Source organism: Salvelinus fontinalis, chromosome 5, assembly GCF_029448725.1.
Source record: "Salvelinus fontinalis isolate EN_2023a chromosome 5, ASM2944872v1, whole genome shotgun sequence".
Lineage (NCBI taxonomy): Eukaryota > Metazoa > Chordata > Actinopteri > Salmoniformes > Salmonidae > Salvelinus > Salvelinus fontinalis.
Window position 1 is genome coordinate 47,025,865 of NC_074669.1, and position 25,645 is coordinate 47,051,509.

The window sequence follows — 25,645 nt, forward strand, 5'->3', positions numbered from 1 at the left end:
GTATGTACACGAGTTCTGATTGATTCAAACTTTAGCAGTTTGGCAAATGTGCCTGAGCAGATAGTGTTGAAATATGCTTTAAATGATAAAATGTGCAAGAATTGAAAGTGTCAACAACTTTTATAGTCATTATAAGATTGTTTTACTGTTGTATTCAAAAAATAAGCTCCTCCCTCAACAACTTCATATTTTTCGGTTCGACCCACCACAATCTTAAATTGACTGGGCCTAAGCCACACGCTAACGACAAATCGCTTAGCCCCAGTCAATTTGACAACAATAGATTTACTGGCCACAAAAATACTACATGTAGTGCATACATCTTTAACCTGAGCACTGCTGTGTGAGGGAGAGGCTGGCACTATATTGCTGCAGCTGTGCAGGTGAGATGGGAGCTAGCAGACGGAAGCAGAGAGCGAGACACTACTTGGCTACACCCAAGACTACCTAACTTGTAGCAGCCACAATGTTATTTATCATTCCATATACAGCGCATTCAGAAAGTATTCAGACCCCTTACCTTTAGGCTAGTCAGCATTGAGGGAAAGATGAACGTAGCAAAGTACAGAGAGATCCTTGATGTAAACCTGCTTCAGAGCACTCAGGACCTCAGACTAGGGCGAAGGTTCACCTTCCAACAGTACAACCACCCTAAGCACACAGCCAAGACAATGCAGGAGTGGCTTCAGGACAAGTCTCTGAATGTCCTTGAGTGGTCCAGCCAGAGCCCAGACTTGAAACATATCTGGAGAGACCTGAAAATAGCTGTGAAGCGATGCTCCCCATCCAACCTGACAGAGCTTGAGAGGATCTGCAGAGAAGAATGGGAGAAACTCCACAAATACGGGTGTGCCAAGCTTGTAGCGTGATACCCCAGAAGACTTGAGGCTGTCATCGCTGCCAAAGGTGCTTCAACAAAGTACTGAGAATTTGAATAAATATGCAAAAATGTCTAAAAACCTGTTTTGCTTAGTCATTATGGGGTATTGTGTATAGATTGATGAGGGAAAAAAAACTTTATCAACTTTAGAATAAGTCTGTAACGTAACAAAATGTGGAAAAAGTAAAGGGATCTGAATACTTTCTGAATGCACTATAACAGTACCTGTCTTGACTGGATTAGCCTAGCTAGCCAGCTATAGCTAGATAGGCTAATTTGAGGCCACATTTAGCCTTTCTTCCCAACTCCCCTGTTGTTTGCTTGTTCAACTACATTGAAAAGACAATTTTTTATTAAATTAATAATTTGGATGGATATTTTTGGGATATTTTTATGTAATTAAAAAAAATACTTTTCAGTGTTAAAATAGGCCTATAATTTTATTTTGCGCATAAATTAATACTCACACTATTTGAATATTCAAATAACAGTGCACATCTCTAGTTTCAAGTAGTCTATAATAAATTATTGGTTCCCCGTTCCACAGGGGTTCTGAAACCATCCGCTCCATTTCACCAGATTTTTTGTCAAATGACCGTTAACTTCTTATGGCTGCAGGAGCAGTATTGAGTAGCTTGGATGAAAGGTGCCCAGACTAAACGGCCTGCTCCTCAGTCATAGTTGCTAATATTTGCATATTATTATTATTATTGGATAGAAAACACTCTGAAGTTTCTAAAACTGTTTGAATTAGGTCTGTGAGTATAACAGAACTCATATGGCAGGCAAAAACCTGAGAAGTTCCACTTCCTGTTTGGATTTTTTCTGAGGTGGCAGATTTTCAACCAAGCTCTCATTGAAATTACAGCGAGATATTGATGAGTTTTCACTTCCTACGGCTTCCACTAGATGTCAACAGTCAATAGAATTTTGTCTGATGACTCTAATGTGAAGGGGGGCCGAAGGAGACAGGAATTAGTCACAACTGCCACGAGCTGACCATGCTTTGACCACGCGCACTCACGTGATAGGCAGCTCAGTTCCATCTCTCAACTGAAGTCAATGTAATTCTCCGGTTGGAACGTTATTCAAGATGTATGTTAACAACATTCTAAAGATTGATTCAGTACATCGTTTGACATGTTTCTACTGACTGTTATGGAACTTTTGGACATTTCGTCACGTTATAGTGGGCTAATTGAGACTTTGGAATTGTTTACCAAACGCGCTAACCAAAGTAGCTAATTGGACATAAATAACGGACATTATCGAACAAATCAAGCATTTATTGTGGACCTGGGATTCCTAGGACTGCATTCTGATGAAGTTCATCAAGGGTAAGGAAACATTTATCATGTATTTTCTGGTTTCTGTTGACTCCAACATGGCGGCTAATTTGGCTATTGTTCTGAGCGCCGTCTCAGATTATTGCATGATTTGCTTTTTCCGTAAAGTTATTTTGAAATCTGACACAGCGGTTGCATTAAGGAGAGGTATATCTATAATTCCATGTGTATAACTTGTATTATCATCTACATTTATGATGAGTATTTCTGTTGAAACGATGTGGCTATGCAAAATCACTTGATGTTTTTGGAACTAGTGAATGTAACGCGCCAATGTAAACTCAGATTTTTTTATGTAAATATGAACTTTATCAAACAAAACATGCATGTATTGTGTAACATGAAGTCCTATGAGTGTCATCTGATGAAGATCAAAGGTTAGTGATTCATTTTATCTCTATTTCTGCTTTTTGTGACTGCTATATTTCGCTGGAAAAATGGCTGTGCTTATTGTGGTTTGGTGGTGACCAAACATAATCGTTTGTAGTGCTTTCGCTGAAAACCATATTTGAAATTGGACACTTTGGTGGGATTAACAACAAGATTACCTTTAAAATTATATAAAACACATGTATGTTTGAGGAATTTTAATTATGAGATTTCTGTTGTTTGAATTTTGCGCCCTGCACTTTCACTGGCTGTTGTCATATCGATCCTGTTAGCGGGATGCAGCCATAAGAAGTTAAAGGGAATCTGGCAAAACTTCAATATTCCCTATGTGTATATGCAGGATACGGCATACTCTACAGACAAGCTCAAAGCCCTGTATGCTGAGCTGCGCTTCAGCCGGTCCAAGGTCCAATGTGACATTCCCAAACTGCGAGAGGAGCTCCAGACTGCAACAGTGTTTTCCAGGGATGAGGGCAGGAGCGGCGACGGCCCCAATGCTGCTCAGGTATACAGTAAGACGTGCACACACAAACATCCCCACCCCACACAGTGCAACCTCTTCACACTCACATGTGCACACCTACATAGACACTTACTGGCATGTAATACTGTCATACTGGCATGTATAGTTACTTAGGTCTTCTCTCTGTGCATACACTGAAGACATAGTGAAGTTGACAAGCAACCCTGATTTCCTGAAGAAGGAGAGTTCGACACTCACTAGGCAAATCCGAGGGGTCAGGTCAAAGGTGAGAGGTCATTTGCATATAGGGGTAAGGTAACTCTCACCCAATCCCAATTTGATACAAAACACTGATCTTGTGCCTTATTTCTTCGCTTTTTATCCATCTGTGTCATCTTTGTCAAAGTCTGAAAGAGGGTCTATCTGTCCAGGAGAGAATGAAGATGTTTGAGCCCATGGACTAGAAGAAGATCTGATCTCAGTTTTTTTTGCTCATTCTACAGTGTGTGTGTGTGTGTGTGTGGTGTTTGCCAATCGTGTGCTAGTCTTAGAGCGACATTCAACTCCTTGCCACTCCTTGTCATTGCCAATCTTCGTCTTTGGCACATGACATGGACGACAGGGCACGAAAGGCATGACCTATTTCTATAAAAGAAATCAATCAGATCAAGTGTTAACCGGGTTAGCTGACACCACCATAGCTGATGTTTTGGCGGTGTAAAAGGTGGAACTGGTACTAAGGCTACTACATTGCATGGCTTGCCTGTGATCTGTAGAGTGTACCATTGGGAGATTTTTAGAGCAGTGATGTGGTGAGGTTACTATTTATGTATGTATTTATTATTACACAGACCAAAATATTGCACAGGTGTGCTAGCTAATAAAAAGCTCTTACAGGGCTCAATGCACAATGTGTTTCTCCCCTCCTAGACCACTTCACCACAGCCAGACAGTGATGTGAACTGTTTAATTAGGGCACACTGTAGAAAAACCAAATTCCCTATGTAAGAACACACTCAAATCTAAATACTGGTCATGTAAAAATGCATGGCTCTGATTTTTTAAATGTATTTTAATACACTTGTTTCCTGTATTTTAGTGTTCCATATTATTAATAAAATGTTTTTTATTTGAATGTCAAAGTGTGTCTAAATGAATGTAATCTCAAAACTATTTTTCTGTTACCATCCTTTCTCCCAGTGGCCATGTTAACACCTTACCACAAGGTGTCCCTCTCGCAACAGTCAGAGCATTCATTGGCATTCTCTCACTCACTGTCCCTATGGTGTTTGTTTTTCTCAATACGATGGTAAAATGAGGCCTCGCATCCCTTCCCTACCATTGATTGGGATCCACTATTAAACTATAGTTCTGTAAACTACCTGAAAACATGCAACGGTGGTGTCATTCAGTGGTATGATCATACCATTGAAAGATTGTGTAGTTGTAAATTATTATGATTTTTTTTTGTGTAGTGGAGGGTAGCCTAAATGTAATTTACTCACCTTCACTTTACGTGAGCGTTTATCCACCTTTTACAGAAAAATGAATTGAAAGTATAGGGAGCATAACTTTTTTCACTGCAACCTGAGATCAACAATTTATTTTACCACTAGCCCACTGCTCCTGGCCTTTGTTAAAACTTTACAGCGATGCTATGGAAATTGAAACGTCACTGTCCCGTCATATGAATTTGGCACATTTTTTGACTCACAATGGGTGATGTTGGTTTATGAGGATGCTCAGATGTATGCGGAGAAACGAGGAAATTGGTCTCGGTGAGGAAGTGTGTCATTCACAGCACTTTTTAATAACTGCAGCAATTAACTGCAGTAATAATTCCAGGTTGCTCATATTCTTGAAGAATGTAGGTTATGCTCACTGGTTTGAGACCACAATAATGTGCCGCTCACAACTTTATCGCGATTAAAGAAAAAACATTTTAGAGATGAAATAATGTTTAAATGTATAGGTCCATTATTTCAACACACTTCTGGTTGTAGTCGTTTAAATTCATACTGGAGTATATTTTATGTTACCTTTTTTTTGCTGGTGATGTGGACACCAAAGAACTTGAAGCTCTCAACCTGTTCCACTACAGCCCAGTTGATGAAAATAGGGGCATGCTCGGTCCTCCTTTTCCACACGGCCAGGTCTCTGACCTCCTCCCTATAGACTGTCTCATTGTTGTCGGTGATCGAGCCTACCACTGTTGTGTCATCAGCAAACTTGATGATGGTGTTGGAGTCGTGCATGGCCATGCAGTCATGAGTGAACAGGGAGTACAGGAGGGGACTGAGCACACACCCCTGAGGTGCCCCCATGTTGAGAATCAGCATGGCGAATGTGTTGTTCCTTACACTTACCACCTGGGGGCGGCCTGTCAGGAAGTGCACGATCCATTTGCAGAGGGAGGTGTTTAGTCCCAAGGTCCTCAGCTTAGTGATGAGTGGTGTTATGGTGTTGAACGCTGAGCTGTAGTCAATGAAGAGCATTTTCACATAGGTGTTCCTTTTATCCAGGTGGGAAAAAGCAGTGTTGTGTGCAGTAGAGATTGCATCATCTGTGGATTTGTCTGGTAGGTTCGTGTCACCGGGCAGCTCGTGGCTGTGCTTCCCTTTGTAGTCTGTAATAGTTTGCAAGCCCTGCCACATCCGACGAGCGTCGGAGCCGGTGTAGTATGATTCAATATTAGTCCTGTATTGATGCTTTGTCTGTTTGATGGTTCGTCGGAGGGCATTATGGGATTTCTTATAAGCTTCCGGCCTTGAGTCCCACTCCTTGAAAGCGGCAGCTCTACCCTTAAGCTCAGTGTGGATGTTGCCTGTAATCCATGGCTTCTGGTTGGGGTATGTATGTACGTCACTGTGGGGAAAACGTCATTGATGCACTTATTGATGAAGCCGGTGACTGATGTGGTGTATTCCTCAATGCCATCGGATGAATCCCGGAACATATTCCACTCTGTGCTTGCAAGACAGTCCTGTAGCTTAGAATCTGCTTCATCTGACCACTTTCTTATTCACTGGTGCTTCCTGCTTTAGGTTTTGCTTGTAAGCAGCAATCAGGAGGATATAGTTATGCTCAGATTTGCCAAATGGAGGGTGAGGGAGAGCTTTGTACGCGTCTCTGTGTGTGGAGTAAAGGGGGTCTAGAGTTGTTTTCCCTCCGGTTGCACATTTAACATGCTGATAAATGCATTAAAGTCCCTGGCCACCAGGAGCGCTGCCTCTGGATGAGCATTTTCCTGTTTTCTTATGGCCGTATACAGCTGACTGAGTGTGGTCTTAGTGCCAGTATCAGTCTGCGGTGGTATATAGACAGCTACGAAAAATATAAACGTAAACTCTCTTGGTAAATAGTGTGGTCTACAGCTTATCATGAGATACTCTACTTCAGGCATGCAAAACCTTGAGACTTCCTTAGATTTTGTGCACCAGTTGTTATTTACAAATATGCATAGGCTGCCGCCCCTTGTCTTACCAGAGGCCGCTGTTCTATCCTGCCGAAAAGCTTAAAACCCGCCAGCTGTATGTTTATCATGTCGCCGTTCAGCCACTACTCGGTGAAACATAAGATATTACAGTTTTGAATGTCCCATTGGTAGGATATACGTGCTAGTATTTAGTTTACGTTATTATCAACTGATTGTACGTTGGCTAATAGGACCGATGGTAAAGGTAGATTACACTCTCAGCGACGGATTCTTACAAGGCACCCGGACCGTCAACCATGATATCTCTGTCCTTTCCGCCTGTAAATGATGGGGATGAGGGCCTTGTCGTGTGTCTGGAGTAAATCCTTCACATCCGACTCGTTGAAGAAAAATAATTCCTACGGGGTGAGTAATCGCTGCCCTGATATTAAGAAGCTCTTTTTGGTCATAAGACACTGTGGCAGAAACATTATGTACAAAATAAGTTACAAATAACGTGAAAAAACATACACAACAGCACAATTGATTACGGGATCCAAAAATGCGGCCATCACCTTCGGCGCCATTACTTCGTATATATCATGCATCTTGGTAGAGCATTGGAATGCCAGGGTTCGATTCCCGGGACCACCCATTTGTATTCATGCATGACTGTATGTTGCTTTGAATTAAAGTGTCTGCAAAATGTTGATATTATATTTCACTAAAACATTTATAGGATTGCCCAACCTTGCCCAATAGTCAATATTGGACCTGACCTCAACTTCGCCTAAAATGCTGTGCTGCAGGATGACATACTCTAAAGTATTTGTATTTGTATTTATTAGGGCTCCCCATTAGCTGCTGCCAAGGAAGCAGCTACTCTTCCTGGGGTCCAAATACATTTGTGAGGACAGAAGCTGGAGATGAGAAGCAAGTACAGGGAGTGAACATTTAATGAAACACGGACAGGAACAGAATACGGACAGCGTCTGGACAGGGGAAAACAAAATTACATTAATTCTGACACAGGGATCTAACCGAGGAACAAACAGATATAGGAGGGGCAATCAACAAGGTAATGGAGTCTAGGTGAGTCCAATGAGTGCTGATGTGTGTAATGATGGGCAGCCTGGTGCTCGAGAGGAGCAGGAACAGGCGTGACAACATTAAAGCACTTACATTACATATAAAACAAAAGATAAAACAGTACATCATATAACATTATTACACCACTACATATCTACAATAAAAAATGTATAGTACCACCATACAAAAATATTGCAATGTATATGTGTGTAGAGTGCTTTGTGCGTATGTGTATCTCTGTACCTTTGTGTGTGTCTCTTCACAGTCTCCTCTGTTCCATAAGGTGTATTTGATCTGTTTTTTAAATCCGATTCTACTGCTTGCATCGGTCACCCAATGTGGAATACAGTTCCATGTAGTCATGGCTCTATATAGTACTGTGTGCCTCCCATAGTCCATTCTGTATTTGGGGATTGTGAAGAGACCTATGGTGGAATGTCTTGTGGGGTATGCATGGGTGTCTGAGTTGTGTTCTAGTAGTTTAAATAGACAGCTTGGTGCATTCAGCTTGTCAACACTTCTTACAAAAACAAGTAGTGATGAAATCAATTTCTCCTCAACTTTGATCCTTGAGAGATTGACATGCATATCATTAATGTTAGCTCCCCGTGTACTTTTAAGGGCCAGCCTTAATTTTCCTAAGTCCGTCTTTGTGGCACGTGACCACATGACTGAACAGTAGTCCTGGTGCAACAAACCTAGGGCATGTAGGACCTGCCTTGTTGATAGGGTTGTTAAGAAGGCAGAGCAGCGCTTTATTATGGACAGACTTCTCCCCATCTTAGCTACTTTTGTATCAATATGGTTTGACCATGATAGTTTACAATCCAGGATTACTCCAAGCAGTTTAGTCACCTCAACTTACTCAATTTCCACATTATTCTTTACAAGATTTAGTAAGGTTTAGGGTTTAGAGAATAATTTGTCTCAAATATTTAGGTCCAATTTATTCCTTGCCACCCATTCTGAAACTAACTGCAGCTCTTCATTTAGTGTTGCAGTCATTTCAGTCACTGTAGTAGCTGACGTGTATAGTGTTGAGTCATCCGCATACATAGACACACTGGCTTTACTCAAAGATTGAAAAAAGTAAGGGGCCTAAACAGCTACCCTGGGGAATTCCTGATTTTACCTTGATTACGTTTGAGAAGCTTCCTTTAAAGAACACTGTCTGTGTTCTGTTAGACAAGGTAACTCTTTATCTACAATATGGCAGGGGGTGTAAAGCCATAACACATACACTACCGTTCAAAAGTTTGGTCACTTGGAAATATCCTTGTTTTTGTCCATTAAAATAACATAAAATTGATCAGTGTAGACATTGTTCATGTTGTAAATGACTACTGTAGCTGGAAATGGTAGATTTTTCCTGTAGAGCATCTTCTGTTTCCAGAAGGTGAATCCAACTGATCTACAGTCACCTTTTGGCTAGGTGTGTAATGCAGAATCTTTCACACCCGTGGCCCAATGATGGTACCGGACCTGAAATGATTGGCCGCTTTTTGGAATCTTTCAGTGCTAGAATCAAGTCTTTAAAATCAATTTTCAGAAGTTCAGAGCTAGCCCTCCTGATGTTGTTTTGACCCCACATGGACTACGACGTTTTCTTGGTTTTGCTTTTGCAGGTTTTCACAATTTTTCTGGTTTACCCCAGTTTTTTCACACTTTGTTAATAGAAAAACATAACAATTTGATTTTCTGTGTTCACAACAATGCTTAAACCACATCAGGGGATGACTTTTAAGTTCTGAGAAAAAATCTAAGAAACTTTGATTTGTGAGTGTAGTTGCCCTTCAGTGAGCATGCCCTGCAATGTTGTTTGGTTATCATGTTTTCAGTAGTGCAGTAAGCGCAAATGATTCGGCCACCAATGGAATGGGTGGAGTAAAAGGCCAGCAACACTCTGTATTATTCAGACCCCATGAAATGACACCATGTATACATTCTACAGACCCTACTGAGTATTCCCTACAATAATTACTGCTGCACCCAGAATAGTTCTTGCTCTAAGCCAATATGTATTCCATGTACAGTGATTCACATTGGGGACATATATTTGATCTTGGAACATGTTTTAAAACCCACATTTAATGCAAATGTCACTTAAATATGAACAAATATGAATCATTGTTAATGTTTAGACAATTATTTATAATATATCATGAATGGTTATTGACACATTTCTACTATTACGTGGGGGACTTTTATTTAGAACATTTTCTCAATTCCGTGACCCGGAAGTACTTTTTTAGTGTCACTGACGAGATGCTGATCATGTGATGCCCCACTTTTGCTGCCACTGGACAGCGAAAAACAAGTACGTTAACCTTTATTTATTGCACTTTAAACTAGTTTGTAGTATTTAAGTGTTAAGTTAGACTACATACTGTTGCTACCACAATTGTTATTTCAAATTATTTTGGTGACTTCATAGCAATTGCTAGCTAGCTAGCAGGCTCAGCTAAATACAAATCCCCCTAGATACAGCCATGTCTCATAGTCATGTCATGAGATTTGTAAATGAAAGAGGAATATAATAATATGAACTGAATGTAGATTTCCATCTTCCTATTTAGAGTTTCTGGCACATCACATAAATGCCCTTATTCAGATGGTTTAACAAAGGCATTTCCTAACAGACCTTCTAACTTTCTTTGTTGTTACATGTTGGAACCAACATGCAGTACCTACAGCAGGAAGAGAGGCAAGAACCATTTGTCCACCAGCTCAGGGACAAGCTACACTATTCACAGCCCTGTGTAACATTCCATGTAATTGCATTGCTGGACTTTTTGTATGTGTTATGAATGACCAAAGGTGTCTGACCTTATTTACTTTAGAGTCATATGATACAAGGCATTTGTGTGTGTGTTATAAATGACCAAAGGTGTCTCACTTCAAAGTATTACAGGACACTACATGAAGTGTCAATAAATAGGTTATTAACATTCTGCTGATTTTATGAAGGTTTTCTCATGATCCACAGGTTACTGTAGGGTGTGAGAGGTTTTTAAATAGCTTGATGGATCTGCACAGCTTGCATTTGTGTGTGTGTTAGAACCAAGATGATTTGGAGTAGTCCAACCTGAGATCACCACACCAGGTATACATACCTCTTATGTTCCCATGTTGGAAACCAGGGCTTGATTACAACCTGTTACAATGGTGCCAACATTTTGTGGCTGATCGGTCAGTGGAGCAGTGGGTGAATGTGTTAAAGACCTGACTGGGCCCAGCACCGTGCGGTATGGCTTGTTTTTGTTGTGTGCATGTTTGTGTACTGAGGAACAAGTAACTTGGTTACAGAAGAAAGACTCTTTAAATTTTTGAAGGTTGGGGGCTTTCATCAAGGTAAGTGTTTCTTGGTGTATTGTCATCCCCAGGCTTTTGCACACACAGCACATATACGCTTGGGATCAACCATTCAAAGTTTGCCTTAGTGGGAGTGACCATAGTAAGGTCGTTCCTATAGTATTCTGATTAAAGTATTTTCATCGTCACTACTTAACACAGTCAACAAGTCTTAAATTGTACATATGGGTAGGGTTTAGCAATAGTTATCTTATTAAAACTAATGACAAACTAATGAACGTCAAGTTTGATGCGTTGGTCCACCAGACCTGTGTATTTGAGTGGAAGTGTTTGGGAACAAGAGTAGGTGTAATGTGACTAACATGACATCACTTTAAAGCATATGCCATCCTTCGACCCAACAAGTCACCCTATATAAAGCACATGTTTATATCATATTCGACATAGTGGGTTATGCCACATTTGACATGGGTGATTATGCCACAGTTATGCATGACATATGGTTATAGATGTTTTGTAGCACATTTATGTAGTGCCTATGTAGGCTTTATGAAGCCTTTATAAGCAGGACTGAAATTTGCTTTAATACTTCAAAAAGCTATGAGACTCATGACAAAATGTGTAGAATAGCATTATAAAACTACATATTTCTCGCTCTGCCCCATGGCAAAAGGTTTTGAAATGCAGGAAATAAACATTGAGTGTACAAAACATTAGGAGCACCTGCTCTTTCCAATGTAGACTGACCAGGTGAATCCAGGTGAAAGCTATGATGTCAATTATAATTAATTAATTATAACTTGTCTCAAAAAGTTATGAATGTGTGGACACTTTTAGGCCACAGTTAGACCTCTCACTCAAGCCCTTGTCATTTTCTTTTTGGTTTTATGTTGCACTTACTCTAAATGTTCCATGACATTTCCATTTGTATATAGACAAATGCTGCAAAAATTACAGTAAATATAAAATACACTTAAAATCAACAGTCTAATGTTTGGATTAAGTCGTGTGTCAGATGAACCTTCGGTCTGATTATTTCCCCATAATCTCTCAATTGTTACCATGGTTATGCATATGCTTCTCATATTTCTCCAGGTAGGATTTTTTTTACATTTGTGCCTATCAAGATAGGCCAATTCCCACGAATGCAAAGGGTTCAAATATAAAATATATAAAAACAAAAAACAAATGTCACTTATGAAGTATCCTACTAGGGTTGCCAGATTTCAGAAACCGGACTATATTGTGCACGCACAAGGGTGTGGGGACTTTGGAGAGAGAGCTACCAGAACACCGAGTTTGGGTTATTGTAATATTTTTCTTTAAGGAACTGTATGGATTCTGAGAGAACAGTTTTCAAGTGTTTGTACAGGGTCCGGTCAAAAGACTGAATTATTGTATATCTGACTTGTAGACAGTCATGCCGAAATTAGTGCATCTTACTGGGGACTATAATTTTTCATTGGGTGACCTGGAAAAACCTTTTAAAGAACAATAATGTTGAGGTCAATTTAAATTTTCCAATTTAAACATACCAATCAATCAGCCTCATTTGTTTGATCTTGAAAAGAAGAAAGGGGTCAAAGTTACTCCTGTGATTTCATCAATAAATGTCAGACAAAGTTGAAATACTGAAGAGAGGTAAATATACATTCAGTCAGATAGACAAAGACCTGCACAAGTAACGTTGTCATTTTTTCCCCTCTTTTTTTTCTGTATCCATAATGGGCCACTAAACATCCAACTTCGTCAATTGTTTACAGTACTTACAAGTTCCCCGAAGTTGGTCTGTATAACACTCTATAACAGCACCCCTCTTGGGCACAGGTCAAAAGTAGTGCACTATATAGGGAATAATGTGCCATTTTGGATGCAACCATTGAGTCATGCTGTAACAATTATAGGAATGGAGACACAGCAATGCAAATATACTGCAAACGGGCTCACTGGTCAGAGAAACCCTAGACAGCTCTTGACTCTATTGTCTGCATAGCCACTCAAGTCTTCTATAATTAAAGTAATGAATGCCTAAACACACCCCTTCCATTTCCTCTTGCCTGATTTAATGCATTGTAATGAACTCTAATGATCCGCGTAGAGAGGAGTAGGGTTGGGGAAGAGACAACCTGAGTTGATTTACTACTCACTTGAATCAAAGTGCAGTTGAGCATAACATGGAAGTGCTTTACTCAAATGTGTACATACATGTAGGAAAGGTTTTCCAGACACAGATTAAATTTGATCCTGGATTAAAAAGCAAACTCATTGGAGATTCTCAATTTAAAGTGCTTTTCAGTCCAGGGCTAGGCTTAACCTGTGTCTGAGAAATGGTCCCATTTGGCAAGAGTACATTTAAAATTTACATTCAACTTTTTTGCAGGTGTGGAGTCTGGACTGAAGAGGGGAGGGGAAACTCATTAATAGTAAGCTCATCATGAATATTGTATACATTCAGTAATACCCATGAATAAGCCGTGTCATTTATAAGCACTATTACTAATGCAGTGGTACTGGTGTCATGGCAGCTCTGTTTACCTGTTGGCTGGCTGGGTTGATCCCATGGCCCAGCGAGGGAAAGTGGAATTAAGGCCTTTGGAGTCACTTTCACTAAGGGCAGCTTCACATGTGCCCTGAATGCATGCTGATTTCCTTTCTCTGCGCTATATACGCTTTCCTTTCGAAAGCCCTGTATGCGCTTTCAGTAGCCTGATACATTAGAGATCCAGACACAATGTGAGCCTGTACACCTCCGGAGGTGGTCTGCCAGATATGATCACAATCAGATCACGATTCTGTTATCTGGTTCTTTAAACTGGATACAGGTCTTTAATACCAAGTGTAAATTGAGTCTATCCCTGTTTGATCCTGATCCTGGAGCATTTGGTACCCTGATCAGTGCTTATTGTGTAAAACGCAAACTAATCCTAGTCCCTGCCCAAGTGGTGGGTCCAAGATCCAGGAGTAGTGTGACTGTTGCGGTAGAGCTGTGTGTGTGTGCATGCGCATCATTCATAAATTAATACTAAAGCATTACTTAATTGACTATGCTCATGAACTCTGTGACAGTGGAGGCTCCTCAGAGGAGGAAGGGGAGGACCAGCCTCAGTGAATTTCAGAAAAATATAAATAGTTCAACATTAAAATGTACCTTTTTTAGATACAACTGTACAACATTCTATTCACATGTCACCAAATCATTTATTAAAACACACTTTTGCAATGAAGGTCTACAGTAGCCTCAACAGCACTCTGTAGAGTAGAGACTGAAAGAGGAGAGAGAGAGAAATGCACACAGGGAGAGAGATCAGTATAATTACACTTCTATTCCTGCAGCATGAATAAGACATCATTACTCAGATAATGGGCTCTGAGTGTCCCCAGCAGTTTCTCACATCCGATTATCACATGCTCCCAGTCTGGAGGTACGTGTGTGTGCGTGAGAGTGTGTATATGAAGGGGGGAGGTCAGAGAAAGCAAGCGCCAGTTGGGGGGGCATGTGTGCATGTTCAGGAATACTTCCTTCCAGGCAGATGGGAAACTATTATGTAACTGGTGAAAGTTGAGCCCTGTGGGATTCTGGCAACCATGATCAGAGTCCCGCTGTTACCTCCTACTGTCCCCACTCTCCCTTCTCCCCCTCCACCTGAAAGGAGAAGCTCTTCTCTCCCTCTCTTTGATCCGAGTCTCATTAAATGAAATGGAGGCTCAGGAGAGAGAAGGAGGACAAAGAGAGTGGGAAGGAGATAATAATGCCATGACAATAGGAGGTAATATTTACCACGTCAACACCATGCCCTGAAAATTAGAAAAGGATAGAGAGGGATAGAGAGAGAGAGAAGGGAGTGGGGTGTGGGGGAAGTGACATTACAATGCCTACCTGTGTAGTTAAATGTCAAGCAGTGGGAGTCAGAGAGGATGGCAATGGTGGGAGTGGGGGGGTGGGGGGTAGCAGAAGTGAGCCAGGAGCAGAGGTAGAATTCAGGTCAGCTACAGACTCAGGTGGGACCACTTTAAAATAGCTGAGAGCAGCAGCATAGCTATATCGTGACTGCACATACAGGGCCGATTTCCCAGACACAGATTAAGCCTAGTCCTGGACTAAAAGCGAGTTCAATAGAGAATTTCCATAGTGTATAGTGGTGTGTCTAGTCAGAGGGATTCACTACTTTTGGATTACTAGTGCTAATGTAAAGGACGTGACGCTGCCTGCTTAGTGAGTACCACTTCATCTCACAATGAGGCTCGAACCCAGGACTTCTGTGTTGTGTTGGAAGAATGAGACTTTGTTCTTTATAAAGGACTCTGGTTTTATAGCCATCCCTCGAACATGCTCACGTTCCTCAGCTAGCATAACAACAACGTTTAGCCAAAGTACAGTGGCCCTTCTGGATAACAATACGGTGAGTCAACAGACCCATACAACTCGCAGGAGCTATATGACGAACATAACACACTGCCTTTGTTAGCACATGTGAACGCCCTCCTGGAGCGTCTTACCAGTCTGTGCCACGCAAAAAGCTAGCAATTCGGCAATGCAAGTGGCGACACTTCAGGCTGAGGATTACGTTTCACACCATTAGTATTACCAGCTACCACCAGTACTGGGTCTGGGCAGTTGGCCTCCAGTGTATTAGATCTTATGCAGAAGATATATCTGGGTACTCACTACTCTTGATGCCATGTGGCTGGGCCGTGATATTCAACAAGCTCTACCTCACTCATTCTTAATTATGGGTCTATGGGCTCTGGACAAAAGTACTGTACTATATACGGAAAAGGGTGCCATTTGGGATGGAACCAGTGTTCCCCCTCCTCCATCTCCTTTACCTGATCCAGACTGCGTCTGTCCTCCGGGCCTCTCTCAGCTGTTTAATTACTTTGTCCCTAATAAATTATGCATCTCAAATTCTCAGCTGAACACTTAATCTCTCCGCCACTCTGTTCTTCCCACTCCCTTCTTTTTCTGAGAAGGAACACAGCACCTTGTTAAAAACCCGACACCCGTCCTCCTCTTCCTAGGATTGAAGTGAGATATCAACAGTGAAGAGGCGATTCTGGGATGCTGGCCTTCTAGGCAGAGCTGCAAAGAAAAAGCCATATCTCAGACAGGCCAATAAAAAGAAAAGATTAAGATGGGCAAAAGAACACAGACACTGGACAGAGGAACTCTGCCTAGAAGGCCAGCATCCCGGAGTCACCTCTTCACTGTTGATATTGAGACTAGTGTTTTGCGGGTATTATTTAATGAAGCTGCCAGTTGAGGACTTGTGAGACGTCTGTTTCTCAAACTGTACACTCTAATGTACTTCAGTGTCTTGGCAATTTCTCGCATCGAATAGCCTTCATTTCTCAGAACAAGAATAGACTGGTGAGTTTCAGAAGAAAGCTAATTGTTGCTGGCCATTTTGAGCCTGTAATCAAACCCACAAATGCTGATGCTCCAGATACTCAACTAGTCTAAAGAACGCAAGTTTTATTGTGTCACGTTCCTGACCTATTTCTGTTAGTTTGTTGTATGTGTTAGTTGGTCAGGACGTGAGTTTGGGTGGGCATTCTAGGATGTCTGTTTCTATGTTGGTTTAAGGGTTGCCTGGTATGGCTCTCAATTAGAGGCAGGTGTTTGGCATTCCTCTAATTGAGAGTCATATTTAGGTAGGTTGTTTCACAGTGTTCGTTGTGGGTGGTTGTCTCCTGTGTCAGTGTTTGTCGCACCATACGGGACTGTTCGGTTTGTTTTGTACATCGTTCTTTTTGTGTAGTCTATTTTCCCTGTTTGTGCGTTCTTCGTGTTTTATGTAAGTTCGTATAATTCAGGTCTGTCTACACATTCGTTTTGTTATTTTGTTAGTAAATTCAAGTATAGTTCGTTTTCTGTCTTCGTTGTTTTGTCGCGTCTTTATTAAATATGTCATTTCACAACGCTGCGCCTTGGTTCCATCACTACTCCTCCTCTTCGGTTGAAGAGGAGGAGGACCACCGTTACATATTGATTCTTCAATCAGGACAACAGTTTTCAGCTGTGCTAACATAATTGCAAAAGGGTTTTCTAATGATCAATTAGCCTTTTAAAATGATAAACTTGAATTAGCTAACACAACGTGCCATTGGAACACAGTAGTGATTGTTGCTGATAATGGGCCTCTGTACGCCTATGTAGATATTCCATAAAAAAAATCTGCCTTTTTCCAGCTACAATTGTCATTTACAACATTAACAGTGTCTACACTGTATTTCTGATCAATTTGATGTTATTTTGATCGACAAAAAATATGCTTTTCTTTCAAAAACAAGGACATTTCTAAGTGACCCCAAACTTTTGAACGGTAGTGTACATTTAACCAGTTATTAGAAAAGAGAATAATGCTTGGTTTGGCCTTAGGGGTATGCGCCTTGACTGCCAGAGTGAAGCGTCATATAAAGATGAAAATACAACTATAGGCAGTAAGCACAACATGCTATATATCAAATCCCCCAAAACAGCAGAACCCCAGCCAGCCGATTACTACATGTACGGCAGAAAGCGCAGTTTAAGAGCTCTCAATTGCCCAGTGAAGGTCATTCGACCATACATGACTGACAAATAGGCCCATGCGTGAAAACTAACTATGTGTAGAATGAGCTAATGCCACCATATTATTATTTCACATTACGCACTGCTGGGTACGCTCAACGAGGCAAGATGAGCGGTCATCTTGGTACATGGGAAATATACTACCTATCTAGTCTATCTGGTATTTTTGCAAATGACATAAGTGATCACTGTGCTATTGCCTGTGTGAGAGATGGTAAAATTCCTAAGAAATATCCATGTGTTATTACGAAAAGAAACTGGAAGCGGTTTGATATTCAAGGTTTTTCACACATTGAATGGAATAGAATGGAATTAATCCCTGATGTTGAACTAGCCTTTTCTTACTTCCACAACGCATTCCAGGATGTATGCAATAGACATGCCCCTTTTAAAAAATTCAGGATTAAGGGCAGAGAGAACCCTTGGTTTACTAAGGAACTTAAATCATAAGGGAACGAAATGCTATGTGGGCTAAAGCAAGAGGGACTGGTTTGGCAGATGATTGGAAGGCTTTTAAACGTCTTCGAAATATGGGTGTGGCTATGATCCGTAAATTGAAAACAGACCACTACCTGAAATCTACTTCACAAAATTTAAATAATCCATCCATATTTTGGCAAGTAGTGAAAGGTTTGGAGTGCAGAAAAGATACACAGCTTCCTAAACAATTGTTGGTCGACACACAGATTGTAACTGAGAGAACCTCCATTCTGAAAGCCTTGAACCAGCATTTTTTAGATGAAGGCAGTTTATTTGAAAAGGTCAAAGGTATAATTGAGCCCCCTATAAATTTACCTGACACCCCTGTGCACTGACACCCCTGTGCACAGAAATTGATTTAAAAAAATTCCCTGGCCCTGATGAACTAGACCCCCGCCTCCTTACCTAGCCGCAGACATCATTGTTCCCCCCTTAACATGTATTTTTAACCTTACGCTTGATGTTAAGGAAATCCCCAAGTTATGGAAATCTGCTTTTGTACTGCCTCTCCTGAAAGGTGGAGATCCCTCGCTACTTGACAACTATCGACCCATATCAACATTTTCTGTACTGTCAAAGGTACTGGAGTCCTTAGTTAGTAGGCAGCTAAAGACCTACTTCCAAGAAAACAACATCTTAAATGGAATGCAATCAGGTTTTAGGTCCGGCCACAGCACTGTTTCAGCAACATTGAAGGTTTTAAATGACATCCACTGTGCTCTTGATAAGAAGTTACATTGTGTGTCTGTTTTTATTGATTTGTCGAAGGCTTTTGACACCGTGGACCATGCTGTGTTAGTGCAAAGGTTAAAATGTTGTGGAATTACTGGTCATGCTCTAGATTGGTTTATAAATTACCTATCAAATCATACACAATGTGTAATGGCAGATGGTTGTAAATCTGAGTCCATAGAGGTGTGCTCAGGTGTTCCGCAAGGTTCTATTTTGGGCCCACTGTTGTTCATTTTGTATATCAACAACATTGGGGATCTTATTGAAACAGCGGACGTTAATTTTTATGCAGATGATACTGTTCTTTATTCAAGTGGTAGTAGTTTATCTTTAGCTTTTGAAAATGCCCAAAGAGCATTTAACATCATACAACAGAATCTGTATGATTTAAAGCTGATTCTAAATTCGGGTAAAACAAAATGCATGGTATTTTCAAATGCCAGGCATGTTTCAAATCATGTCATTGCTACATTGGCTGGACATACCATAGAGCAATTTAAAGTGTACAAATATTTGGGTGTGTGGGTTGATGATAAGCTGAGCTTCACTGTGCATGTAGAGAACTTGATAGGGAAGCTCAAGCTGAAAATAGGATTTTATTACCGGCATAAGGCTTGTTTTTCTTTTGAGGCCAGGAAGGAGCTGGTACGATGTACATTACTGTCAGTTTTAGATTTTAGTGATGCTATATATATGCAGGCCTCAGCCACTACCCTGAGAGTACTTGATTCAGTGTATCATGCAGCCCTCAGGTTCATTACACATCAGAAACGTCTAACACATCATTGTGATCTCTACAGCACTGTTGGCTGGTTGTCATTGACCTTGGGTAGGCTTAAACACTGGTATAAACTGATTTATAAGGCCATATTGGGTTAAATGCCATTTTAATCTCTGTTCTTTTTTAGTCCGGTCAGTAAATAAATGTCAATTACGATCCCATTCTGATATGCTTCTAACAGTACCAAAAATTAGAACAGGTCATGGTAGTTACTTAGCACCGTGGTCCTGGAATTCTCTCCTGAACATTTTAAAATGTGATGATTTAGTTTCGTTGGTGGAGTTTAAACACTTGATCGATGTACATATCATAGAAGAGTGTAATTGTTTTTAGGCCAGCTGTTTTTAGTCAAGATGTTTGTGTTTTTAATGTAATATGTAATTGTTGTACTGTATGTGTGTTTATAGTTTTGTTTAATGTTGTGTTAGTGTATGTAAGTTGTTTTGTCTGAAACGTTGTTCCCCCTGCTGCTATTGGACCAGGTCTCTCTTGGAAAATAGATATTATCTCAGTGAGAAAAAACCTGTATAAATAAAGGTAAAATAAAATAAAATAAATAATCTAACTAGGCAGCCATAAGTACACTGTACAAAATGACACTGAATTAAATAAACGCAACATGTAAACTGTTGGTCCCATGTTTCATGAGCTGAAATAACAGATCCCAGAAATGTTCCACACGCACAAAAAGCATATTTCCCTCAAATGTTGGACACAAATTTATTTACATCCCTGTTAGTGAGCATTTCTCCTTTACCAGGGTAGACCATCCACCTGACAGGTGTGGCATATCAAAAAGCTTATTAAACAGCATGGTCATTACACAAGTACACCTTGTGCTGGAGGAAAATAAACGTCAACTCTAAAATGTGCAGTTTTGTCACAACACAATTCCACAGATGTCTCAAGTGTTGATGGAGCGTGCAATTGGCATGCTGAACGCAATAAATTCCACCACAGCTGTTGCCAGAGAATTTAATGTTAATTTCTCTACCATCAGCCGCAGCCATCTGGACAGCTGATGAAACTGTGGGTTTGCACAACCAAAGAATTTCTGCACAAACTGTCAGAAACAGTCTCAGGCAAGCTCATCTGCGTGCTCGTCTTCCTCATCTGACTGCAGTTTGGCGTCGTCAAAAACTTCAGTGGGCAAATGCTCACCTTCGATGGCCACTGGCACGTTGGAGAAGTGTGCTCTTCACGGATGAATCCCGGTTTCAACTGTACCGAGCAGATGGCAGACAGCGTGTATGGTGTAGTGTGGGCGAGCAGTTTGCTGCTGTCAACGTTGTGAACAGAGTGCCCCATGGTGCCGGTGGAGTTATGGTATGGGCAGGCATAAGCTATAGACAACGAACACAATTTTATCAAGGGCAATATGAATGCACAACAATGGAGGCTGCGGAGGGGAGGACGGCTCATAATAATGGCTGAAACGGAGCGAATGGAATGGCATCAAATACATGGAAACCATGTAATTGATGTATTTGATACCATTCCACTGATTCCGCTTCAGCCATTACCACGAGCCCGTTCTCCCCAATTAAGGTGCCACCAACCTCCTGTGATGCACAGAGATACCGTGATGAGATCCTGAGGCCCATTGTTGTGCCATTCATCTGCCGCCTTCACCTCATGTTTCAGCATGATAATGCACGGCCCCATGTCACAAGGATCTGTACACAATTCCTGGAAGCTGAAAATGTCCCAGTTATTCCATGGCCTGCATACCCACCAGATATGCCACCCATTGAGCATGTTTGGGATGCTCTGTATCGACGTGTACAACAGCGTGTTTCAGTTCCCATCATTCATATGTCAGAGTGCAAAGCTGAACATTGTATGCTGGAAAACACTCGGTTTGTTATTTTTGATTAAAACATAACCGCTATTAATTAAATATGAATAACAAACTTATTTTTGCGTGGATTCCGCGACGTGGTTAGCTTTTAACAGCTGGGACCGCTATTTCTTGTCCCGGAATACCACTTAACAGACAGATTAAAGTCTGCTTGACAGAGACGCTAAGCTGTTAGCCATCAAGCTAACGAAGTTGGTACCAGATTCGTTTTGCAATGGAGCCCTCTTTGTCTGAATAAATAAATGAATGGTTCCAGCGCTATATCTAATACACTTTGTTTTGGGACAAACCGGATCACTCAGAGTTCCAATGCGGCAATTGTTTACTTGTCGAGGATTATAGGCTTGAGGTGGCTTCCTTGATCACGCAGAGTGGAATGTTTACAGTTTCTAAGCCGGTGGCTGAACGATGTTCGCGCTTGTTGGATGCATGTCCGCCTTGTCGTTTGTTGTTATCCAACTGTCCGGTGTTGCCCGGAACTCCCCCATCTGATAGCGGAGTCGAATGAGCACAGCACAAGGAGCCAGGCAATTAACGATGGTCGCATGTCACGAGCCATGGAAGCTGAAGACAGCGGCCTCCTGCAAAGCAGTCTACATTCCCAACGAGAGGCCCGGAGCGGATACAAACAACAAGTAGTCTTGCCATCCTGGAGCCTGAGCTTCCTGCACCTTCGTCTGTGGGGGTGCCTGTGTCTGCGGCCGCAGTGCTACTACGATTTTGAAGTCGACAACCTTCCGCCCCTGCTTTGGATCAAGTGGGGCTTCTCCATCTGTCGGAGGCCTGCACCAGGCATTGGGAGCAAAGGGTTCAAGTTATCCTGCCTTTCACCCATCCATAAAGGGTTCTCCGAATCCTGTGAAGCGTGGGAGTGGGCGGATTTTCTTGATTTTCTCGCCATTCGTGATTTTGGGCAGCTCCATGGTAAGAAATATGACCATTCCTGTTGCTAAAACAAGGGTCCTCCCTTGCGTAAATTACATTGCTAAGCTGCTCCCGAATGTATTACATCAAGACATGAAAATCGATTCTATCGTAGTCCATGTGGGTAATGATATTATGAAGGGCAGCTCTGAACAGTTGAAACTGGATTTTAAAGAGCTGATTGGCTCTCTGCTAAACACGAACAAAAGACTCATCATATCTGGCCCTGTGCCCTCACTGAATCGTGGCATTGAACGCTTTAGCAGGATTCTTTCTCTTCACAACTGGCTACGTTATTATTGCAGCTCAATGGGTGTACATTTTGTTGACAATTTCGAAACCTTTTGGAAACAAAATACGTTTTATAAGGAGGATGGGATACACCCAAATAATGTGGGTTCCTGGATCCTTTCACAGAATTATAAGGCTGCGTTGAGACAATGATTTATCAATGACCCAAGCCCAGCTCAGTTACTCCCTACCATTGTGATGCAGTGTTGTCATAATGCTTCAGCAAATGTACATTACACCAGGGGCATTGGTAGACACATTGTAACTAACCTAATTTGTGACTCACCACCTGGAGTTGGTCTTATGTAGCAACATTTTAATTTCTGTTTTTTACATTGGATAAAAGTAGAGACGCAGAGCTACAAAATGGTATATCATACACTGCATTTTTTTCTCTCGAAACAATGGGAAAGTAATTCTGCTTTGAAAGTTGATCAATTTGTAAACTCACTTTGAGAAAACCATCTTTCAATGTATTGGTACTACTATTGGAGAGCCCTTCTTTGTCTACACCATTCAGCATTGTTCACACACTCTTAAGCCTTTTGCGTTTTGTACTAACTTGCCAGCTAGTTCCAGACATCAAAGAGAGAGAGAACAGCTCACTGAACATTACTCGCCCTAGCAGAGCTGGTTAGGCTGTTATGTTATCCAGAGCGTTGGTGACTTCAACTGTGCTGTCAGATTGTCCGTTTGTAAATTCAGAGCGTTTCGCGTTCAGAGCGCACACTGGACACTCTGGCCAATGAGTAGGGTTGTTCCGAAAGCTCTGACCTTACAACGACAGTCAAGCACGCAAACTAACTGGCTAACTACTTCCAGACACATAATGAGAGAACACCCCACTCTGACCATTTTATTCTCCCAAGCTGAGCTTGTTAGGCTTTTTTAATGTTATCCGGAGCATCGGTGACTAACTGTGCTGCTGGCAACAATTGAATTACCTTTGTTACAGAGGTTTACTGACACCGGACATATTCAACCGGTGTTGAGTGTTCAAAAAATAATCAGTTATTCTGCGCTCTGGCACGCTAAAACGAGAGTCTTTTGTTAACCTGGTCTAGCCCTGCGTTCCGCTAGCGGAACTCCTCCCACATTCCACTGAAAAGGCAGAGCACGAAATTCAAAAAATATTTTTTAGAAATATTTAACTTTCACACATTAAGAAATGTTGCTAGATAGCTAGCTAGGTAAACAATGAATCCCAACACATGACGTAACATTAGTTAGCCAGCCAACTAATGTTAACTAGCTAGCTAAACAATGGACCATAATCACAACTCCTGACGTTACTACCCTGCATGAATCTGCAGGTAGCTAACCAACCAGGTTATATGGCTATAACTAGTCAAGCAAATGCGTCTGAGATACGAAGAATAAGATCATACAGATAACGTTAGCTAGCGACCCGGCCAGCTGACGTTAGCTAGCTAACAGTACACTTGAAATGAAACCACTTTCTGTCAAAATTAGAAACGTGTAACATCTGAAAATGTAGCTAGCTAGACTATCATGGTTGGATGCATCTCCTGTCATGCATGGTTGCCCTTAGTTTGACCGTGTAATCCAGACTGGTGTTTTCTCCATCTTCTTACCGATCATACTCGAATTCCACTGATTTCAAAACTCAGTCCTCAAGAAAGTGGAGAGCATATACATAACATTATCTAGCAAGCCAGCCAGCTAACGTTAGCTAGGTAATAGTACACTTTAACTTGACATTAGGTTTATGCAGATTTACTACGCAATACATTTGACGCGATTACTTAGAAATGCTGACCAGCTCCAATAGACAGACGCGTGCTATATGGCAGACCAATCCAAACTCAACTCTTGGCATGTCCAGCCCACCCAGTTTGATAAGGCCCTTCTCCTCCGATTGCTCAGTTTGGCCAGGTGGCCAGCTCTAGGAAGAGTCTTGGTGGTTCCAAACTTCTTCCATTTAACAATAATGGAGGCCAATGTGTTCTTGGGGACCTTCATTGCTGCAGACATTTTTTGGTACCCTTCCCCAGATCTGTGCCTCGACACAATCCTGTTTTGGAGCTCTACGGACAATTCCTTCGACCTCATGGCTTAGTTTTTACTTTGACATGCACTTTCAACTGTGGGACCTTATTTAGACAGGTGTGTGCCTTTCCAAATCATGTCCAATAAACTCAATTTACCACAGGTGGACTCCAAACAAGTTGTAGAAACATCTCAAGGATGATCAATGGAAACAGGATGCACCTGAGCTCAATTTCGAGTCTCATAGCAAAGGGTCTGACTACTTATGTAAATAAGGTATTTCTGTTTTTCATTTTGAATTCATTCTAAAAAACAGTTTTTGCTTTGGCATTATGTGTAGATTGCTGAGGATTTTTTTAAAAATACATTTTAGAATAAGGCTGTAATGTAACAAAATGTGGAAAAATTATATTTACATATTTTAAATAGCACATTGAAACAAAGCCCAATTTTTAAATATGTAATATTTCACAAGATAACATTTCATAAGATAGGATTGAATATTATAATTAATTTATATTATTTCATGAACCAAACAGTCAGACTATAGCCTTTCTGTTTAAATCTAAATAATTTATTTAGGAAATATCCAGCTTTTCCTATTTTCTTCATTACCTTGCTGATGATTTCAAGTTGTATTGGATTTATTTTTATCAGTTATTAAAGAATGTTCGCCACAAGTTTCCCAGAATTGTTTGCCAGAAGTTCACAAATTGCCGCAAATTTATCGCAACGGTTTTCCACAAAACTAACTTGTATGTGAAAATATGAGCTTGCTGCAAATTTGTGGCAAATTGGCCAAATATTTGCCACAACTGCCAGAAACCTATTTTTTCAGTAAGATAACTTACAATATCTTGGCACCCAGAAATCAAATCAGCTAGGCAGTCACTGCTAACCAACCTCTTGTTTGTACAAATTGCTACTGATTAATATAACCTTGGCAATTCAGGCTCTGTAAAATAAATAAAACCTACATCTTTGGGGTGTGTAGCTGTTCCGTGCAGACATAAATCTGCGCTCCCCGTACTCTTGGCATTCATATCTCACTTGCGTGTACGTGCGAACGTGTGTATTTGTTTGAGTCTCGATTGTTTCTG

General features: G+C 41.0%; 1 protein-coding gene across 1 annotated transcript in view; it reads left to right on the plus strand.

The window, feature by feature from the left end:
* The window catches only part of LOC129855716 (myosin phosphatase Rho-interacting protein-like), a 57,575-nt gene that overhangs the window by 25,570 nt on the left and 6,360 nt on the right, over positions 1 to 25,645 (plus strand). Inside the window, exon 2 of the mRNA XM_055923670.1 lies at positions 2,957 to 3,121. Coding sequence (XP_055779645.1) covers positions 2,957 to 3,121 — 165 coding nt within the window. The remainder of the gene's footprint in view (positions 1 to 2,956; positions 3,122 to 25,645) is intronic.